The sequence below is a fragment of the Pinus tabuliformis genome, chromosome 3_2, assembly GCF_031772625.1.
Source record: "Pinus tabuliformis cultivar Carrire ecotype Pingquan chromosome 3_2, CPIR1, whole genome shotgun sequence".
In the NCBI taxonomy this organism is placed as follows: domain Eukaryota; kingdom Viridiplantae; phylum Streptophyta; class Pinopsida; order Pinales; family Pinaceae; genus Pinus; species Pinus tabuliformis.
In genome coordinates, this window is record NC_142302.1 from 164,218,425 (window position 1) to 164,234,908 (window position 16,484).

The following is a 16,484-nucleotide window of genomic DNA, read 5'->3' on the forward strand; positions in this document are numbered from 1 at the left end:
AAGGCAGTGTCCATCTGAAGCAACTAACTTGAATTCAACTCTAAGGCTCGGCAAGTTGTTTGAGCCTTGAGGTCAGAAACATAGCAGAGTTTTGTGACAAATCGTTCCTGAAGTTACACGAATCTGCTCTGTGATAAATAGGATGGTTCTCTAAGGCAGCTGCATAGCTTGAAGACAAGACGAAATTCCTGTAGCTCTCTGTGACAAATCTGCATGGTCCTGTAGCCCTCCTGAAACAGGCCGAAGTTCCAAAAGTGATTTTTGATGACAGGCGAAGGTCCCTGAAGAGCATTAGTGGCCAGATCAGAGTTCCTTAAGGTTGAACGAAGTCCCCTTGAGACATTTCCTGTAGCAGACGGGTATTATCCTGAGAATAACAGTATCTCTGGGGCTCCTAGGGTTTTTTTTACAGAACACAGACCGAGATCCTGAAAATTAAGTACAGGACAATGAGGTATTTCTGAGGAAATGAGGGTTTTAGCTGCACAGATCCGAACTGTTTGACGGCAGAAACAAGGATAGGCCTGATGCCAGCTGAGGTACTTAAGCAAACAGAACTGTGTAGAGTTGACAGTTTGTGAATTTGAAATTCTGTTAGGGCACTGCTACATTACTAAATTTATTAGGTTCTGTGAATTGCATTGGGATTCCATTGGTTGATGGATTGTTGAATCATATTGTTGGGTTTGTTACAGTATTCAAGTCAGCACTGTTTTTGAAATTACATTCTTTATACTGCAATTATACTGTTGTAACAAGAATTCGTGTTGAAACTCTAGCTATTTAAAGGGAAAATCTAGGGCAAAAAAATCCTTTCTATATTACAATATGTCAATCAACATCCATGATTTTCTTGTTAAATGTGGGGCATGCAAATCATCAATCAGGATCAACCCACTTTTTGGACTTCACTACTCAAATTGTCCAAATAGCCTTCAGTCCAAATTCGCAAACGAAAAGCGTTCACTTGCAAAGAAGGGAGAGAGGGCTTCAAAATGCTTTAAGGACAACACACAGCCCAAACTCCAAAGTAGTTACAAAAAAAACAGAAAGTAGATGATCAAGACATTACTCTTTAAACGAAGGGACTCGCTTTCATCTTTGAAGGCATTTCAATGCTGAAGTCGGCCCCTCACGTCCGTGCATTTACTTAGATGATCATGGACACTCTTGTGTCACAAGGTGGACATGGGCTTAGACCTTATAAATAATATGGTGCAATTAAAGGCTCTTGGACAGCAGGTCCATTGTGCAACGGTGCAAAAGATTAACCCTAAAGTCAAAGATTAAAGCTTTCACCATGCATGCAAATGCTCAGACCTGACCAAGGATGCAAAAGAGCAATCCCTTCAACCAGATTCGCAAAAATTCAAATTGACCAAAGAAGTGAAAAGTATCTATTGGTGGCAGCTTAAATTGACTGAAAAAGTACTGAAGCAAGCAGACTGGCAACAGTCCACGAGATTAACATATATTCGGCCCACGAGCTCAGTCCAATGTGATGAATCCTAAATGCTGTTAAAAAGACTAAGGTGATTGAACTTCAACCCTCCTTTTCATGGGATCAAGAATCGTTTCAACAGCGAAATTTATTATAAACGCGTGGTTTCATTCTACTCAGTTACATAACAAATGATTAGAACGTTACGCATTCAAAGATCGACGGAAAAGAAAGAGTATTTATTCATTGAAAAGAAGAAATTTCAGAGCGTATTGAATGCATTTACAGGGTGCATATTTGTTTGTAGATAAATTAAAAGAAGGCATCTGCATCCCCTCAGAAAATGAACTTCAATTGTATGTGTAATGGCCTAAGCTTTGGAATTTAGAAGAAACAACCTGAGTTGAGAAAGTCGATGAAGGCATTTACAATTCGTCGGCACAAAGGAGAATCACTTCTGAGCTCTGCCATTTCTTCTTCTCCACTTTTCTTTTATTTACCTCCTCTGCGCTGATGGATTTCGGCTTAGTAATGCATACACATGCTCTTTTTCTATTTATTTATCTTTTGTGAATTGATTGATATAGGTTGCACTTTTATATTTTTCTGTTTCGAAAACAAAAGATTCAAACCATTTGATGGGGTATTCAAATCACCTTCGAGGAATTTTGAAGGACGTGTGGAATAATTATGTAAAGGATTGATTGATTGAAAATGGTTCAAACAGTCCGAACCATTGATGGGGTATTCAAGTAAGCTTCGAGGAATTTTGAAGGACATAGGAAATAATAATGTAAACGACGATTGAAAATTGTTTGACACTTTGAAGGGATATTTTTAAATAAATATATTATTTTATAAATTTTATTTTGAAATATATATATTATAAATTTTATTGTGAAATATAAATAATTTGTTTAAATTATAAATTAGTATAATTATATGACATGATATTTTAAGGTCCACGAGACTAAAAATAGTTTATGAGACTATTAGGCAGCATGTGATGTACGGTGTTTAGGCAGTGTGAACAGGCGAGCAAGAAGAGGATAGGGTTTTGTGAGCACAGTGGACAGGCAACATGAACAGGGTTTTGTAAGCATAGAAGCAGAGGCAGCGTGAGCACAGAGCAGTGTGAGGCAATTAACTTCTAAATAGGTAAACATTTAGAACATGGAAAACACCTAGAAGAGCCAAGGCGTAAAGAGCAAGGAAATTTTAGCTTTTGTGGAAATAAATCATTTGGGTCAAGTCAAAATTGCTTCAACAAACAAAACAAGAAGGTGGAGTTGGGTAAACGCAAAGCAATATGAGGGCATTTTAAGGCATAGGATTGCTCGCCTTAAATGGGGACAAGTGAGAAGAAAACCGATCAAGAAAAAGAAAAAGAAAATAAATAAGAGAAACAAAATTAAAGAAGAATCAATCATTTGCAGTCCTACATCTAGACCTCCTACTTGGTCATCAGATCTATATGTCCAAGAACTGATGAAGGTCAGGACAAGGCTGGAGATTTTGGAAGCCAGAGAATATGAAAGGGACTGCAAAATTTCAGAGATCATAGTTGCAAACCAATGTCTAATGGAAGGTAATAGAATTTTAAAAGAACAGGTAACAATGTTACAAGAGGCTCTAGAGATAGGAAAACAATAATGGAAAAAACATGAAGATAGTGTGGCAAAACATGAAAGAAGTAATAACAGCAAACTGAGATGTGATAATTTCTAAACAAACATAGGTAGATACACAGGTATCATAGCAAACAGACATTTCCAAAGAGAAGGCAAAAATGAGCAATGGGAAAGATAATCCAAAAGAAATCAAAGCTAGAGCTAAATACACTAATGGTTACATAAGGACAGAGGAAGAAGAAGATGCAAGTGCTCACAGAGCACAGGAAATAGAACAAAAAGAAAGACAGGACAGGAAAACAAACTTTATTATCAGGGGAATAAGAGATTATGGGAAGAATGAAAGTACTCTCAATTTGACAAGAGACTTTTTGAAAGAGAAACTACATTGGAAGGGCAAATTTGCCAAGCAAGAAAGGTTGGGAGGATATGTGAAGAGAGGCCTCAACCCATAAAAGTCGCCATGGCAAGCGTACAAGAAAAACGACAGCTTTTGGGCAAAAAGAAACTCTTGAAAGGCTCATACTTCTTCCTCGATGAAGATTTAACCGAAAAACAACAAGAGGAGAGAAGGGATGAAGTGGAGAAAATTAGAACAGCAAGAAATGAAGGGAGAAGGGCATGGTTGTATAATGGGAAGTCGTTATTGTAGTGTTTGGGCCTCCAGGCAAATCAGGGCAGCAAGCTGACAGTAAAGAAAAAACAGAGAATTCAATAATAGAGACGAAAACAAGAAGAGCGGCATGGACAAAAAGGGGTGAAGACTCAAAATTGAGTCTTATGTGCCAAACTACGTAGCAGTCAAATCCTACCTAGGTCTACCTAAGTTTAGTTTGTTGGAATTATAGAGGTTACCCTTGGAGGAGGGGACCTGGGTTAGGGCCTATTGCGGAAGGTAGAGACATAATTTGTCTCACGAAAACTCATGAGCATGATGGTTGCAAAACTCTTGTGTTTGACGGTTATTTGAAGTTGGCAGTTTGGAACAAGGTAGCAGAAAATGGCAAAGGGTATGGGGGAATACTAGTTTTAGTGAAAGAAAAAGAAGGTCGTCACATTCAGTTAATTAAAGAAGATGCAAATAAACAATATTTATGGTTGAAAATATCAGAGAATGAGAATCACATAAGAATTGCAGCATGCTATTTTGCCCCTCAAGTCTCAAAAACTTACAAAAATAATGGGCTTGACAACAAGGATCCTTGTGTAGCTTTAAAACAAGGTAATTTTGTGTGCTCTCAGCAAGGAGAAGTTCTTTTAGTGGGAGATTTCAATGCTAGAACAACAAATAATCAAGCTAGCATTCTTTGTTGCAAAGAGGATAACAATCCTATTTGGCTCACTGAAGAGGAGAATCCCCAATGGGTGAGGTGTTCAGAAGATGACAAAGTTAGCAATCATTTTGGAGATGAGTTGCTTACATTGTGTGGGGCTTTCAACTTAATTATTTGCAATGGTCTAGATAGATGGAAAAGGTTTGGGAACTTCACTTGCAACACATACAATGGGGCAAGTGTCGTTGACTATGTGATGTGTTCACAAAGCTTAATATAAAAGATAGATGAAGTAGTATTAGAGAGCATTTTTGGGACTTAAATCATACCATAACCCAATTTTTATAAGGTTATCATGGTTAGAATAAAGGCAGCATAGGAGGAAAACCCAATGCTCTCGGCAATCACTATTAAGGGGCAAAATTCTTCTAATACAAGAAAATGGTACTATCTTCAAGACAATGTTCGAGAGATTAATTCGGAAGGAAAAAACTGGTTTCAAACGCTTCAACAGGCATGAGTTAAAAAATATAATTCAAAGTGCACTTAAGAAGTGCAAAAGAGCAAAAAATAGGAAATCAGAATCAAATTGTTTTCTTGTAAATGCTTGGTTTGATAAGGAATGCAAAATGGCAAGGAGAACCTTGAAGAAGGCAGGAAAATAGAATATGAATGTAAAGTTGTATAAGTAGATACTAAAAGGAAAAAAGATGAGTTCATGCAAACAAGGAGAGAAGAGTTAATATATTTAAGCAAGAATAATCCAAAGCTTTTATGGCAGGAACTGCAACCAAGGAAGAAGCAAATTGAAAATAATATTACAGCCAATCAATGGCTTGAATATGCAAGGAAACTTTATGAGAAAGAATCTGAGGTGGAGTCCTCCCCTAGGATCAACACAAATTCAAAGCTCTTCACATTACAGGAGGTGGAGAATGGAATTAAGAAGCTGAAAACAGGAAAGGCAAAGGACTTGGTTGAACTTCAAGCAGAGTATCTAAAATGGGGAATGAATGCTCTTGCACCGCACATCATGAAAATATTCAACAACATCATTCAATAAGGATTCCCTAGAGACTCGTCAACTAGCCTAGCAATACCCCTTTTTAAAAGTGGAGACATTAATAATCCATCCAACTATAGAACAATTATGATCAATCCTTTGTTTGCAAAGCTTTTCGGTAGCATGGTAGAAGACAAAATTAGCAAGTGGGCAGAAGTAAAAGAAAAGAGGGCAAGAGGACAAGCGAGTTTTAGGCCGAAACATTCTACAGTGGATCATGGCATCACGTTGAGACACATTGTTGAAAAGGTTTGGGAGGACAAAGAAGAAGTATTTTGCTGCTTTGTTGACTTCAAAAAAGCATTTGACACAGTCCCTAAGGATAAGTTGTGGCGTAGAATGGAAGAACTTGAAATTCCTGTGCATTATAGAGTCATTGTCCATAGACTTTATGAAGAAGTGAAAGTCAAAATTATAACCTCAGCAAGTATTTCAAAAAAATTTAGAAGTGGCATTGGAGTCAAGCAAGGTTGCCCTCTATCCCCCACTCTTTTTGGTCTATATATTGATAAATTGGAAGAGTGGCTAAATCTGCAAGGTGGAGATGGTGTTCGGCTGGGGGAGTTTGTGATAAAGCTTCTTTTATATGCTGATGATATTGTATTGAATTCTAAATCGGCCCATGGATTGCAAATGCACTTATATGCCCTTGAGCATTTTTGTAGAGCAGTGGGGATGCAAGTCAATAGTAGCAAGATCAAAATAATGATTTTTCCTAATAAAAGGAAGGAGAGCCAGCATACTTTCTTCTTTGAAGACAACATTCTTGAAGAAGTAAATGAGTACAAGTACCTTGGGATTGATTTCAAAAACAAACTCAATTGGGAGGATTGCAGAAAGAAGATAATTTTAGGAGGGTGAAAAGCATTATATGCTCTTCAAAATAGATGTAGAGAGGAAGAGTTATGGGATTGGAAAATGATTAAAGTGCTTTTTGGACTCCTAGTTTGTCTAGTGATGCTATATGGGTGTGAATTGTGGGCTAGCAGCACTCCCGTCTCAAAATGGAAACAAATTGAGAAAATCCAAAAACGCTTGATCATGAGCAAGTTCAAAATAAAAAGTTTGGTACCTTATGAGATAACGTTGAGTGAAACAGAAGAAACTTCCATTGATGCAATTGCTATGGTGCGGCTCATAGGATACCTAAAAAGAATTGAACAAATGAGAGTAGGTAGATGGCCTAATGTTATCTTCAATGAAGGCATGAGTGAAAGAAAGAAAACATGGATGAAACAAAACTACACATAGATGCAAAAATGAAATATCTACCTCAATGCTTGTCCCACAAATAGCAAGGAGCTAAAGGATTTTGTTATGGAGAAGTTTCATAAAAAGGTATGGGGAAAAGAGTTGGGTAGAAAGAAGAAATATTACATTGAGAAATTCAACCCTACGTGTGATTTACAACAAAAAGAGTTCATTGGAGCTAGCATTTTATGGAGGGAAAACTTTCTTATTGCTCAATTAAGGACCAAATCACATCAACTTTGGTGTGAAACAGGACGGTGGAAAAGGCTTAAAGAAGCTTGGGAAGAACGAGTGTGTACATTTTGCACGTCTGGGGTTGTGGAATCGGAAAAACATTTCATTTTGGAATGTGATGCATTCAAAGACATTAGAGAAAGTTATGAGAACATGTTAGCATCAGTTTCTTGGCATTGTCTTTTTAGCGAGGGGATTGTTGGAAGGTTGGGTCAGCTCATCATCAATTTGAATCAGAAAAGGGCTGAATTTCAAAGAGCGAAAAATAGGGAACTAATGGTCTCATAGACTATTTTTAGTCTCGTGGGCCTTAAAATATCATTTCATTAATGGTATCATAGACTATTTTTAGTCTCGTGGACCTTAAAATATCATTTCATTTCATTTTAGTTCCCTTTTTTTCACTTTTTGTAGTTCAATCATTTTCAGATTCAAATTGATGATGAGCTGGCCCAACCTTCCAACAATCCCCTCGCTAAAAAGACAATGCCAAGAAACTGATGCTAACATGTTCTCATAACTTTCTCTGATGTCTTTGAATGCATCACATTCCAAAATGAAATGTTTTTCCGATTCCAAGCCCAAGACGTGCAAAACGTACACAATCGTTCTTCCCAATCCGCGCCCCAGATATGCAAAATGTACACAATCGTTCTTCCCAAGCTTCTTTAGGCCTTTTCCACCGTCCTGTTTCACACCGAAGTTGATGTGAGTTGGTCCTTAATTGAGCAATAAGAACCTTTTCCCTCCACGAAATGCTAGCTCCAATGAACTCTTTTTGTTGTAGATCATGGGTAGGGTTGAATTCCTCAATGTGATATTTCTTCTTTCTACCCAACTCTTTTCCCCATACCTTTTTACGAAACTTCTCCATAACAAAATCCTTTAGCTCCTTGTTATTTGTGGGACGGACATTGAGGTAGATATTCCATTTTTGCATCCATGTGTAGTTTTGTTTCATCCATGTTTTATTTCTTTCACTCTTGCCTTCATTGAAGATAACATTAGGTCATCTACCTACTCTCATTTGCTCAATTCTTTTTAGATATCTTATGAGTTGCACCATAGCAATTGCTTCAATGGGAGTTGCTCATGTTTCACTAAACATTATCTCACAAGGTACTGGACTTTTTAATTTGAACTTGCTCATGATCAAGTTTTTTTGGATTTTCTCAATTTGTTTCCATTTTGAGACGGGAGTGCTCCTAGCCCACAATTCACACCCATATAGCATCACTAGACAAACTAGGAGTCCAAAAAGCACTTTAATTGTTTTCCAATCCCATAGCTCTGCCTCTCTACATCTGTTTTGAAGAGCATATAATGCTTTCTACCCTCCTAAAATTCTCTTCTTTCTGCAATCCTCCCAATTGAGTTTGTTGTGGAAATCAATCCCAAGATACTTGTACTCATTTAATTTTTCAAGAATGTTGTCTTCAAAGAAGAAAATATGTTGGCTTTGCTTTATTTTATTAGATAAAATAATTATTTTGGCCTTGCTAGTATTGACTTGCATCCCATTGCTCTAAAAAAATGCTCAAGGTCATATAAGTGCATTTGCAATCCATGGGTCGATTTAGAAATCAATACAATATCATCAACATAAAAAAAAAGTTTTATCACAAACTCCCCCAACCGAACACCATCTCCACCTTGCAGATTTAACCACTCTTCCCATTTATCAATATATAGACCAAAAACAGTGTAGAAATTTCTCATTTCCCACCCCGGTTTTCAGTTTCTCCTTATTTCTCCCATATAGTTAAATGCCCTTTCCCATGACCATACATTTAACAAGCTGGAAAAAATAAATTTGCTGAAAACACAAATTCTGGAAATTTTACAGAATGTTGGAAATTGCAGAAATAAAAATCAGCAGTAATAAATAGCCATTAAAACACATTTAAACACTGAGATTTTTGGTCAATGTGACCCTGGAAAAACCCCCTACAACTCTTGGGGAAAACCAGTTTGAGAGCTCTTCTTTATTTCTGAAAATGCCTTTTTCACAGTGAGAAATATTCAGCAAAAAATCAGCAAGCAAATTTACAACTTATCTCTTTTCCCATGCCTCACAGCAAACTAGAAATTACAGCAAATAGGACAGCAATAAATGTTGTACGGCCTCCTCGATTTTTGTGCCCACTTTCAGCATTAAATGCTGCTGTATAGCCAACATTAAATGCGTTGTACAGACTGCAATAAATGTGTTGTACGGCCCTCGTTTTGCGTGCAGAAAAATCAGCAAACTGCTCCTCGATTTTTGTGCAAACCACTCCTCGAAAATCGTGCCAAAATCTGTCTTTCAATGTGTGCTGAATCAGTTGTACAAATATGCTCAACTGCTGCCTTGGAATGTGTGCCAAGCTGTTGTCTCCTTCTCCTCCCTGCTCAGAAATCTCTCTTGCTCTCTTGCTCTCCTTCTCCCAATCTGCTCATGAAAGAATGAATGACCTTTTTCTCATTTTCCTCCTTTAATCTAACCCCAAGTGACTTTTGGGTGATCCAAGTGACTTTTGGGTGATCCCTAAATCCAATGGCTGAAATAGATTGAGATCTAAGGCTGAGATTAAATGCTCATTTAAATCTCACTTTTTATTTTTTAATTCACCCCACTTTAATAAAGACCCACTTAGTCATTTATTTCTAAAATCACTTTTCCTTTCTAATTTTTCATTGACTTTATAAAAACCACTTTAAAATTAGACTTAATAACTTTATCACTTAAAGTCACTTTTAAATTAGATTTAACTTTATAAAAATTATAAAGTTACTTTAGGAGAAAAATTAAATTCTTTTGGACACTTTTCCCTAGGCCAAAGATCAAAGCCTAAGGGAAGCACCTATCCTCCGGTACCAAATTTCAACAAAGAGTAGGGGATAGAGGGCAACCTTGCTTGACTCCAATGTCACTTCTAAAGCTTTCTGAAATATCTGCTGAGGTTCTAATTTATCAAAACAATTCACCATTCCTTCCTAATCGTGTGATTGCCTCTATAGACATGTTGTTAGTGATGGTTTGTGGCATTTATCAAATAGTTGTATGTGGTGTAATGGTGACAATTAATCTATCAATTCTTTAGAAATTAGGTTAAATCCCTACAATCTACCAAATAATTATTGCTAATTAAATTAAAAAATTGGAAACCCTATTCCAAAATAGACATATATCATGTAGATCACTTAAAATGGAAACCTCCTTTTTAATGCAAAATTTGAAAAAAGGTTTACACCTCTAGACACTTATCATCACGTTAAATCCATACCATCTACTAGATACTTGTTGCTAATTAAATTAAAATTTTGAAAACCCTATTCCAAAATAGACATATATCATGTAGATCTCTTAAAATGCAAACCTCCTTTTTACTGCAAAATTTGAAAAAAGGTTTACACCTCTAGACACTTGAATCTATGCAAACCTCCTTTTTATTGCAAAATTTGAAAAATAAAAGTTTACACGTCTCTAGACACTTGGTGCATTAGGAGTTAGATGGATCTATGTTGATTCTTTATAATAATATTTACATTGCATATATATTTAATGCCTTTATAAAAAAAAAAAAAAATTGTTTCTGATTGAGCCAAGAGGTTTATTAATGTAAAAGCGATGTGTAAGTATGTTTGTCCCTCTTAAAGTTAAAATAATTTTTTCTCTAAATAGAAAAGCAATGTTGACTATAATAAAAAAGAAAAAAAAAATATATGTTATGCATATTTAATTAGTTGTCCATATGACCTAAAAAAATTTCATGTAAAGTAGTCTAGGGGGTCTTGGATAGACGGTGATGAGGTGCTTTGTTAAGGCGCTCCTTGATGTGAACTCACTGGTTATAATTTCATGTAAAGTGATCCACGGGGTCTTGGATAGACGGTGATCGGGTGCTCTTTTAAGGCGCTCCTTGACGTGAAGTCGTTGATTCAATTCCGAATGGGAGTGATATATTGGACATGAAGAAGATGTAGTCCTGCCAAGCTTACAAAAAAAATCATGTAAAGTAATTAGAAGTAAAAAAAAAATGTGAGTAAGATTTTAAACCTTATACTTTTCAAAAACATTTTAACACCTCATATCAACTTCATATATAACTATATACAAAAAAATAATTGTTAAAAAGAATATATTTTAATGTTGTATAAAATAAAATATCTAATACGAGCTATGAATAAAATATTTTAATATGAATTAATATTTAGATATACTGAAAGATATATTAATAATAATAATAAGAAGTTTAATGTGAGTTGGTAAAATGGTTTAATGCACATGTTATGTAATCTTTATAACATTCAAAAATATAATTTAAACAATAAAACTTTCATTGGGCCGAGAGGCACTCCCTAGCGTAGTATAGGGGTAGATCTTACGTAAACATGTAAATGTAAATGTAAACGTAAACATAAACATTTAACATGTAATGTTTAACATTTAACATTTTTAATTTAGTGTCCCTATTTAAAAATCAATCTAATTATTATTATGTATAAACACAATATAAATTTAAAATATAAAGAGGTTTACGAACACTAAAAAAAGAAGTATGGTAAATAAATAAAACCTCTTTTTATACTTACACGAGGTATGATAAATAAATAAACTAGAGGTATGGTAAATAAATAAAATTGTTTTTTATTTACTCCATAAACCTCTTTATATTTACAAAAAACTAAAAAAATAAGTTTTATTTAGGTGAAGTCTATGGGTCAAATTCCATTTTAATACCATGGGCTAAATACTATGGGTCAAATACCATATTTATAAAAGAGGTTTTTGGCATGGAATCCCCCCCAAGGCATGTTTTGGGGCTTAAAACCCAAGTTTTGACCCAATCTTATTGTAAAGCTCCGCGAATTGCGGGCGCGGAGATCGAAAAGTATGATAGAGTCATAGGGTTGTCCCCCCTAGTTTTGTAATGTAATGTTGACTGGATAGACCTACCCATGGTCCGCAGACCATGGGATTGTATAAATAGAGTGAGGCTCTAAGTGTAAAAAAAAGGGGGAAGTAGAGAGATAAGAAGAGAGACTAAGGAAGTAAGGTGAAGTGTGTCTTTGGGTCGTAGAGCAGGAGAAGTCTCTGCGGCTGAGTGCGCAGGGCAGAGTCGAGTTTGTAACCAAAGAAGGAATTAATAAAGAGAAGTTTTATCATAATTCGGTTTATCTGTTCTTGGGTTAATGCCTGTTTGGTATAATTTGAAAATATATTGTTTATTTATTGTGCGCACCTTTATGAATGGTTTATGTTGTTAAGTATAACTGAAAGCACGCAAGTAGGCTAAAATAATCAACTAACTATGGAATAACAGTAAGGTTTTGGGTAGTAACATGGAAGTGTAGCGTTCAGACCCCGAGTAGGGCTGCGCGAAGGCAGTATATCAGGCTGCGAGGTACGGGAAAGTGCGCGAAGTGACTTGTGTGCAAGGTCAAACCGCAGACCACTGAAACTCATCAGACATCTCCAGGGTGCGGAAACCTAGTTCTAGCACCCTCCCATACTACTTCGGGTGAGACCTCAGTCCGCACTCCGCAAAATGTTGTTGAAAGGGCTAGTATTACCAAGATTTTTTTGGCTAACTTAACTCTGAACCTGGGTCAGACCCTTATAAGCCAATAAATGGTTCCGCTGCTGGGACCGGGATTTGCATAAGAGATGTCTGATGTCGTATCACTGGAATCCGACAAATAAAGGAATTGAAGAGTGGTTGGACAGAAAATTTCACGAGTTTGCGGCGCAAGAAAACATGAATCCATAGTTATCAAAGAAAGAGTGGTTAGATTGCTACTTACATACGGAAATCTACGAAATTTTCTTTGCATCCTTCCCCTCTAAGTTATACGAGTGGATCGCGAAGTTAGCAGACAGTCAAGGAAGGTGTAGGCTTGACAAACCTATTGTGTGGACTCCAGAGTTGGTGCGCAGACTGGAAGCATCGGAACATAAGATCGCCTGCGCTGTGGACCATTAGCTCGATCGAATTATAGGAGGGTTTATCACCGAGTTCACGGTAGACACTTCATTTAGCTATAGCGAGACGGAACGACGCTTCCTCAAAGGACCGCGAGGTAAGTACGTTAAATATTTGAAAACTTGGATTAAAAAGCTACTGTGTGAAAAGCGGGTTATGCGAATAAATTGATGTTTGGGGCTAGGCAGAGTGGGTGGATCTACAGAAACGAAGGTAGCGCAGAACTAGAGTCTAGCCCCTTGATTTCACCTCCGGGGGAAAGTGAGGAAGAGCTCGTGAACTTTCACCAAGAAATGCGATCAGTCTAATAAAGTAGTAAATTCCGCGCATACCACCCCCACCTACACCACCACCAGTTTCACCATCTTCACCCCTGTCTTCACCCACACCACCTCCACCACCACCACAATTCAATATGGCGAGTGCGATAAAGTTGCCGGTGTTCAAAGGAGTAGGCAATGAAGATCCGGACTAGTTTTGATTCGTGGTAAAGGTTGTATGGGAAGTGCAGGGAGTCAAAGATGACAATATAAAGAAAGCCACGCTGGTCAGCACTTGGCAGGATTGCGCACCGACGTGGTACATTAAGCATTCCAATGATAATCCAAACATAGGGATCTCAAATATCCAAGTTGCGCTAAACAGGGAATTTAGTAGGTCAAAATCAGAGACACAATAGATTATTGGATTTAAGTAAATTGCGATGCTTCCAGGTGAGACCCCCTGGGAGCTAGATTAGAGACTGAAGTGTATGATTCGTGAAGCCAACATGACCTTGACGGATGGGCAACACCGCGCATGGTTTGTGGCATCGCTAACCCTGCATCTAAGGAACGCGTTGTCACAGCAGAAGCTATCCACTAGGGTCGAGGCCTTGGAGATCGCAATGAGACTACACAAGACCCAAATAGAAGATCCTAACCCGGGAGTCCAACAGATCCATGTGTAGTTGAAAAACTTGTGCCTTGAGATGCAGAGTTTGAAACAAGATAGGATAGCCTGCCCAGAAGCGCGCGAGGAGGTATGGTGTGTAAAATGCAAGGGATAGGGACATGACAAGGACCATTGTCCAGTCTTTGTGAACTACCTGGCGGCAGGAGGACCAATGCCATTGAGACCAGAGGCACAAGTAGGACCTAGCGCAACCCCTGCATTATGGTGTGCGATTTGTCAAATAGGAGGAAAGCATGCTACAAATAACTGCCATCTATTATAGAAGTACACACAGAGTTCCCAACAATTGTTCTGTAATTTCTACAGGTCAGTAGGCCATGATGAGCGTACCTGTAGAAGTTATGAACTGATGATGGATCAGAATCCTACCTACAGAGTTCAGTCTGAAACACTGGCCCTCGATGAAAATGCAGGAATGGTGCACACTGCATTTCAGGGGCGTGGACGAGGTCGGCGTGGAATGGGACCAGGAAGAGGTCACAGACAGTTGATATGTTACAATTGCGGAGGGCCAGGGCATTATGCTCGCGATTGTACAAATTCGGCGAGACCATCATGCTTATATTGTACTCAGTTTGATCATGAGACGGAGGGCTGTCCCACGCTGATAGCGAGGTTGCGCGATAAAGGAGCACTCTAACCTCCCCCGACTCAGAACATGCAAATGATGAGGTCTGAGCCATGTGAGGAATACCCGAATGTAAATATTGTGCTCCGAAGTGGTATCACGACAGGAGATGACAAAGGCAAGTAGCCTGAAGAGAGTGCCTGGGTTCGCAAGGCTCCAACAAAGGAACTAGAATTTGATTTGGAGCACGTTAAAGAGACATTCATGGAAGCTAAGAAGAGCTTTGTGGATGCCTCCACTTCATGAAGTAAAGACAAATTAGAACCAGAAATGGAACCATCAATTCTCACTACATTTTTGGAGACATGCATGAAGTTGCTTCGCGACAACAAAGTTGTGAAGGGATAGCAAGAACTCATCACTAGATGTGCTGGAACCATGCCAGGAGAACCGCACATAGTCTGAAAGCTCGGGAAGCACACAACGCGAATAGGAAGGGAGATGAGATTGACTGCATAGATCAGGGAATATGAAATGGATCAAGTGATTTTGGATCTAGTATCAGATGCGAACGTCCTGCCAAAGCAGACATGGGAGCGCATGGGCAGGCCTGCGCTGCAATGGTCTCCTATTCAATTGTGAAAGGCGAACCAGCAAAAGATCCTACCTATGGGAAGATTGCAGGGAATAATTGTGGATATCAAAGGTGCGAGCGCGCTTACAGATTTCGAAGTGATAGAGATTGTTGATGACAATAATCCCTATCCCGCGCTACTAGGAATAGATTGGGCCACTGACATGAATGAAGTGATAAATCTAAAGAAGCGCAAGATGATTTTCGAGAAAAAGTCACTATGCGTAGTGGTACCTTTAGACCCTGCGGAAGGATCACGCTACACAGAGCCAGTGCGCGACTACGAGAGCGACGACGATCTAGACTATATCTACAAGATAACCACGCGGGAGCAGGACTGGGTGAATCCAACAGCAGATGGCAGGATTTCGTGGGAACGTGAAAGCTCTTGCACCTCAAATTCAAACAAGGAGATAGAACAGTGGCAGAACCTGTTACACGAGGTAACCACACTCAACTGACACATGATGACAAGATCGTTGCACTGCGTAACAACAGAGGTAAGAGATCTGCCTATGTATGACGGATTGACCGAGGTGGATGATTTCCTAAACCAATTTGAAAGAGAAGTACCGGAACAACAGTGTTTTGACGCTCTAAAATGGGTACTGCGCACTACGCTTGCAAGATGGTGGGGTATGCATCAAAGAATTTTTGAGGACTGGCGTGAATGCAGAACGATGATGCTCATGTGGTTTGGAAAGCCTCATATGTGAATGAAAGCCGGGTATGACGGACGAAATAGCCCGCGCACCCACCTTCCTAGATGGGTACAGGGGTATGGTGCGCAACCTGCACGAACGCAAACCGTCCTCGCGATAGGAAACACAATCAACAAGTAGGGGCAGGTAGGACGATGGCGCGAGCGACGACTAGGAAGTATGATAAGACCAAGCGCATAGAAGATTATCTGCGTGGAAGCCTTTGACAAAGCATGCGAAGTACTGAACCCAATCCACCATGTGAAACGAACTAACTGGGACCTATGCATACCAGCGGTTCTATGGGCTTATAGGACCATGTGCAAAACCCTGACCGCGTGGGCACTTCTGAAGCTGAAGTATGAAGCAGATGCTGTAATCCCTATGGAGCATGCAAAGCCTAGTCCGCGCATAGTAGCACCCATAGATACGATGGTTCGCGAAGCCCGGAAATAAGGAATCACACAACCGCAAGAAACAGAACACATGGGACTTGAGGAAGAAATCCAATAGGGAAACCTTAGACTCCACGAACTTGAAGAAGAAAGGGTACGGTTAAGGAAGAGAAGCGCTTTGATGGACACAGAGGTCAAGAAGATGGAGGACGAAATAACAAAAAAATTTCTCGGCAAAAAGACCAGACTGGTAAGACAAGGTGCGTGCAATCCCGATGACAGGGTTAAGACCTATTACTGTGAATTGATCAGTCTGATGCCTTGGCTTGGACCGCATATTTCTAAGAATAGTGACTAGGGTAGCGCGTTGCA

At 38.7% G+C, this 16,484-nt stretch overlaps 1 protein-coding gene across 2 annotated transcripts in view; it reads right to left on the minus strand.

The window, feature by feature from the left end:
* The window catches only part of TPR8 (Tetratricopeptide repeat (TPR)-like superfamily protein), a 386,981-nt gene extending 384,879 nt beyond the window's left edge, over positions 1 to 2,102 (minus strand). For both annotated transcript variants that reach the window (XM_089416017.1, XM_089416016.1), the window contains exon 1: positions 1,840 to 2,102. In XM_089416017.1, the coding sequence (XP_089272143.1) occupies positions 1,840 to 1,912 (73 nt within the window). In that variant the 5' untranslated portion in view covers positions 1,913 to 2,102. The remainder of the gene's footprint in view (positions 1 to 1,839) is intronic.
* Between the last annotated feature and the right edge of the window lie 14,382 nt (positions 2,103 to 16,484).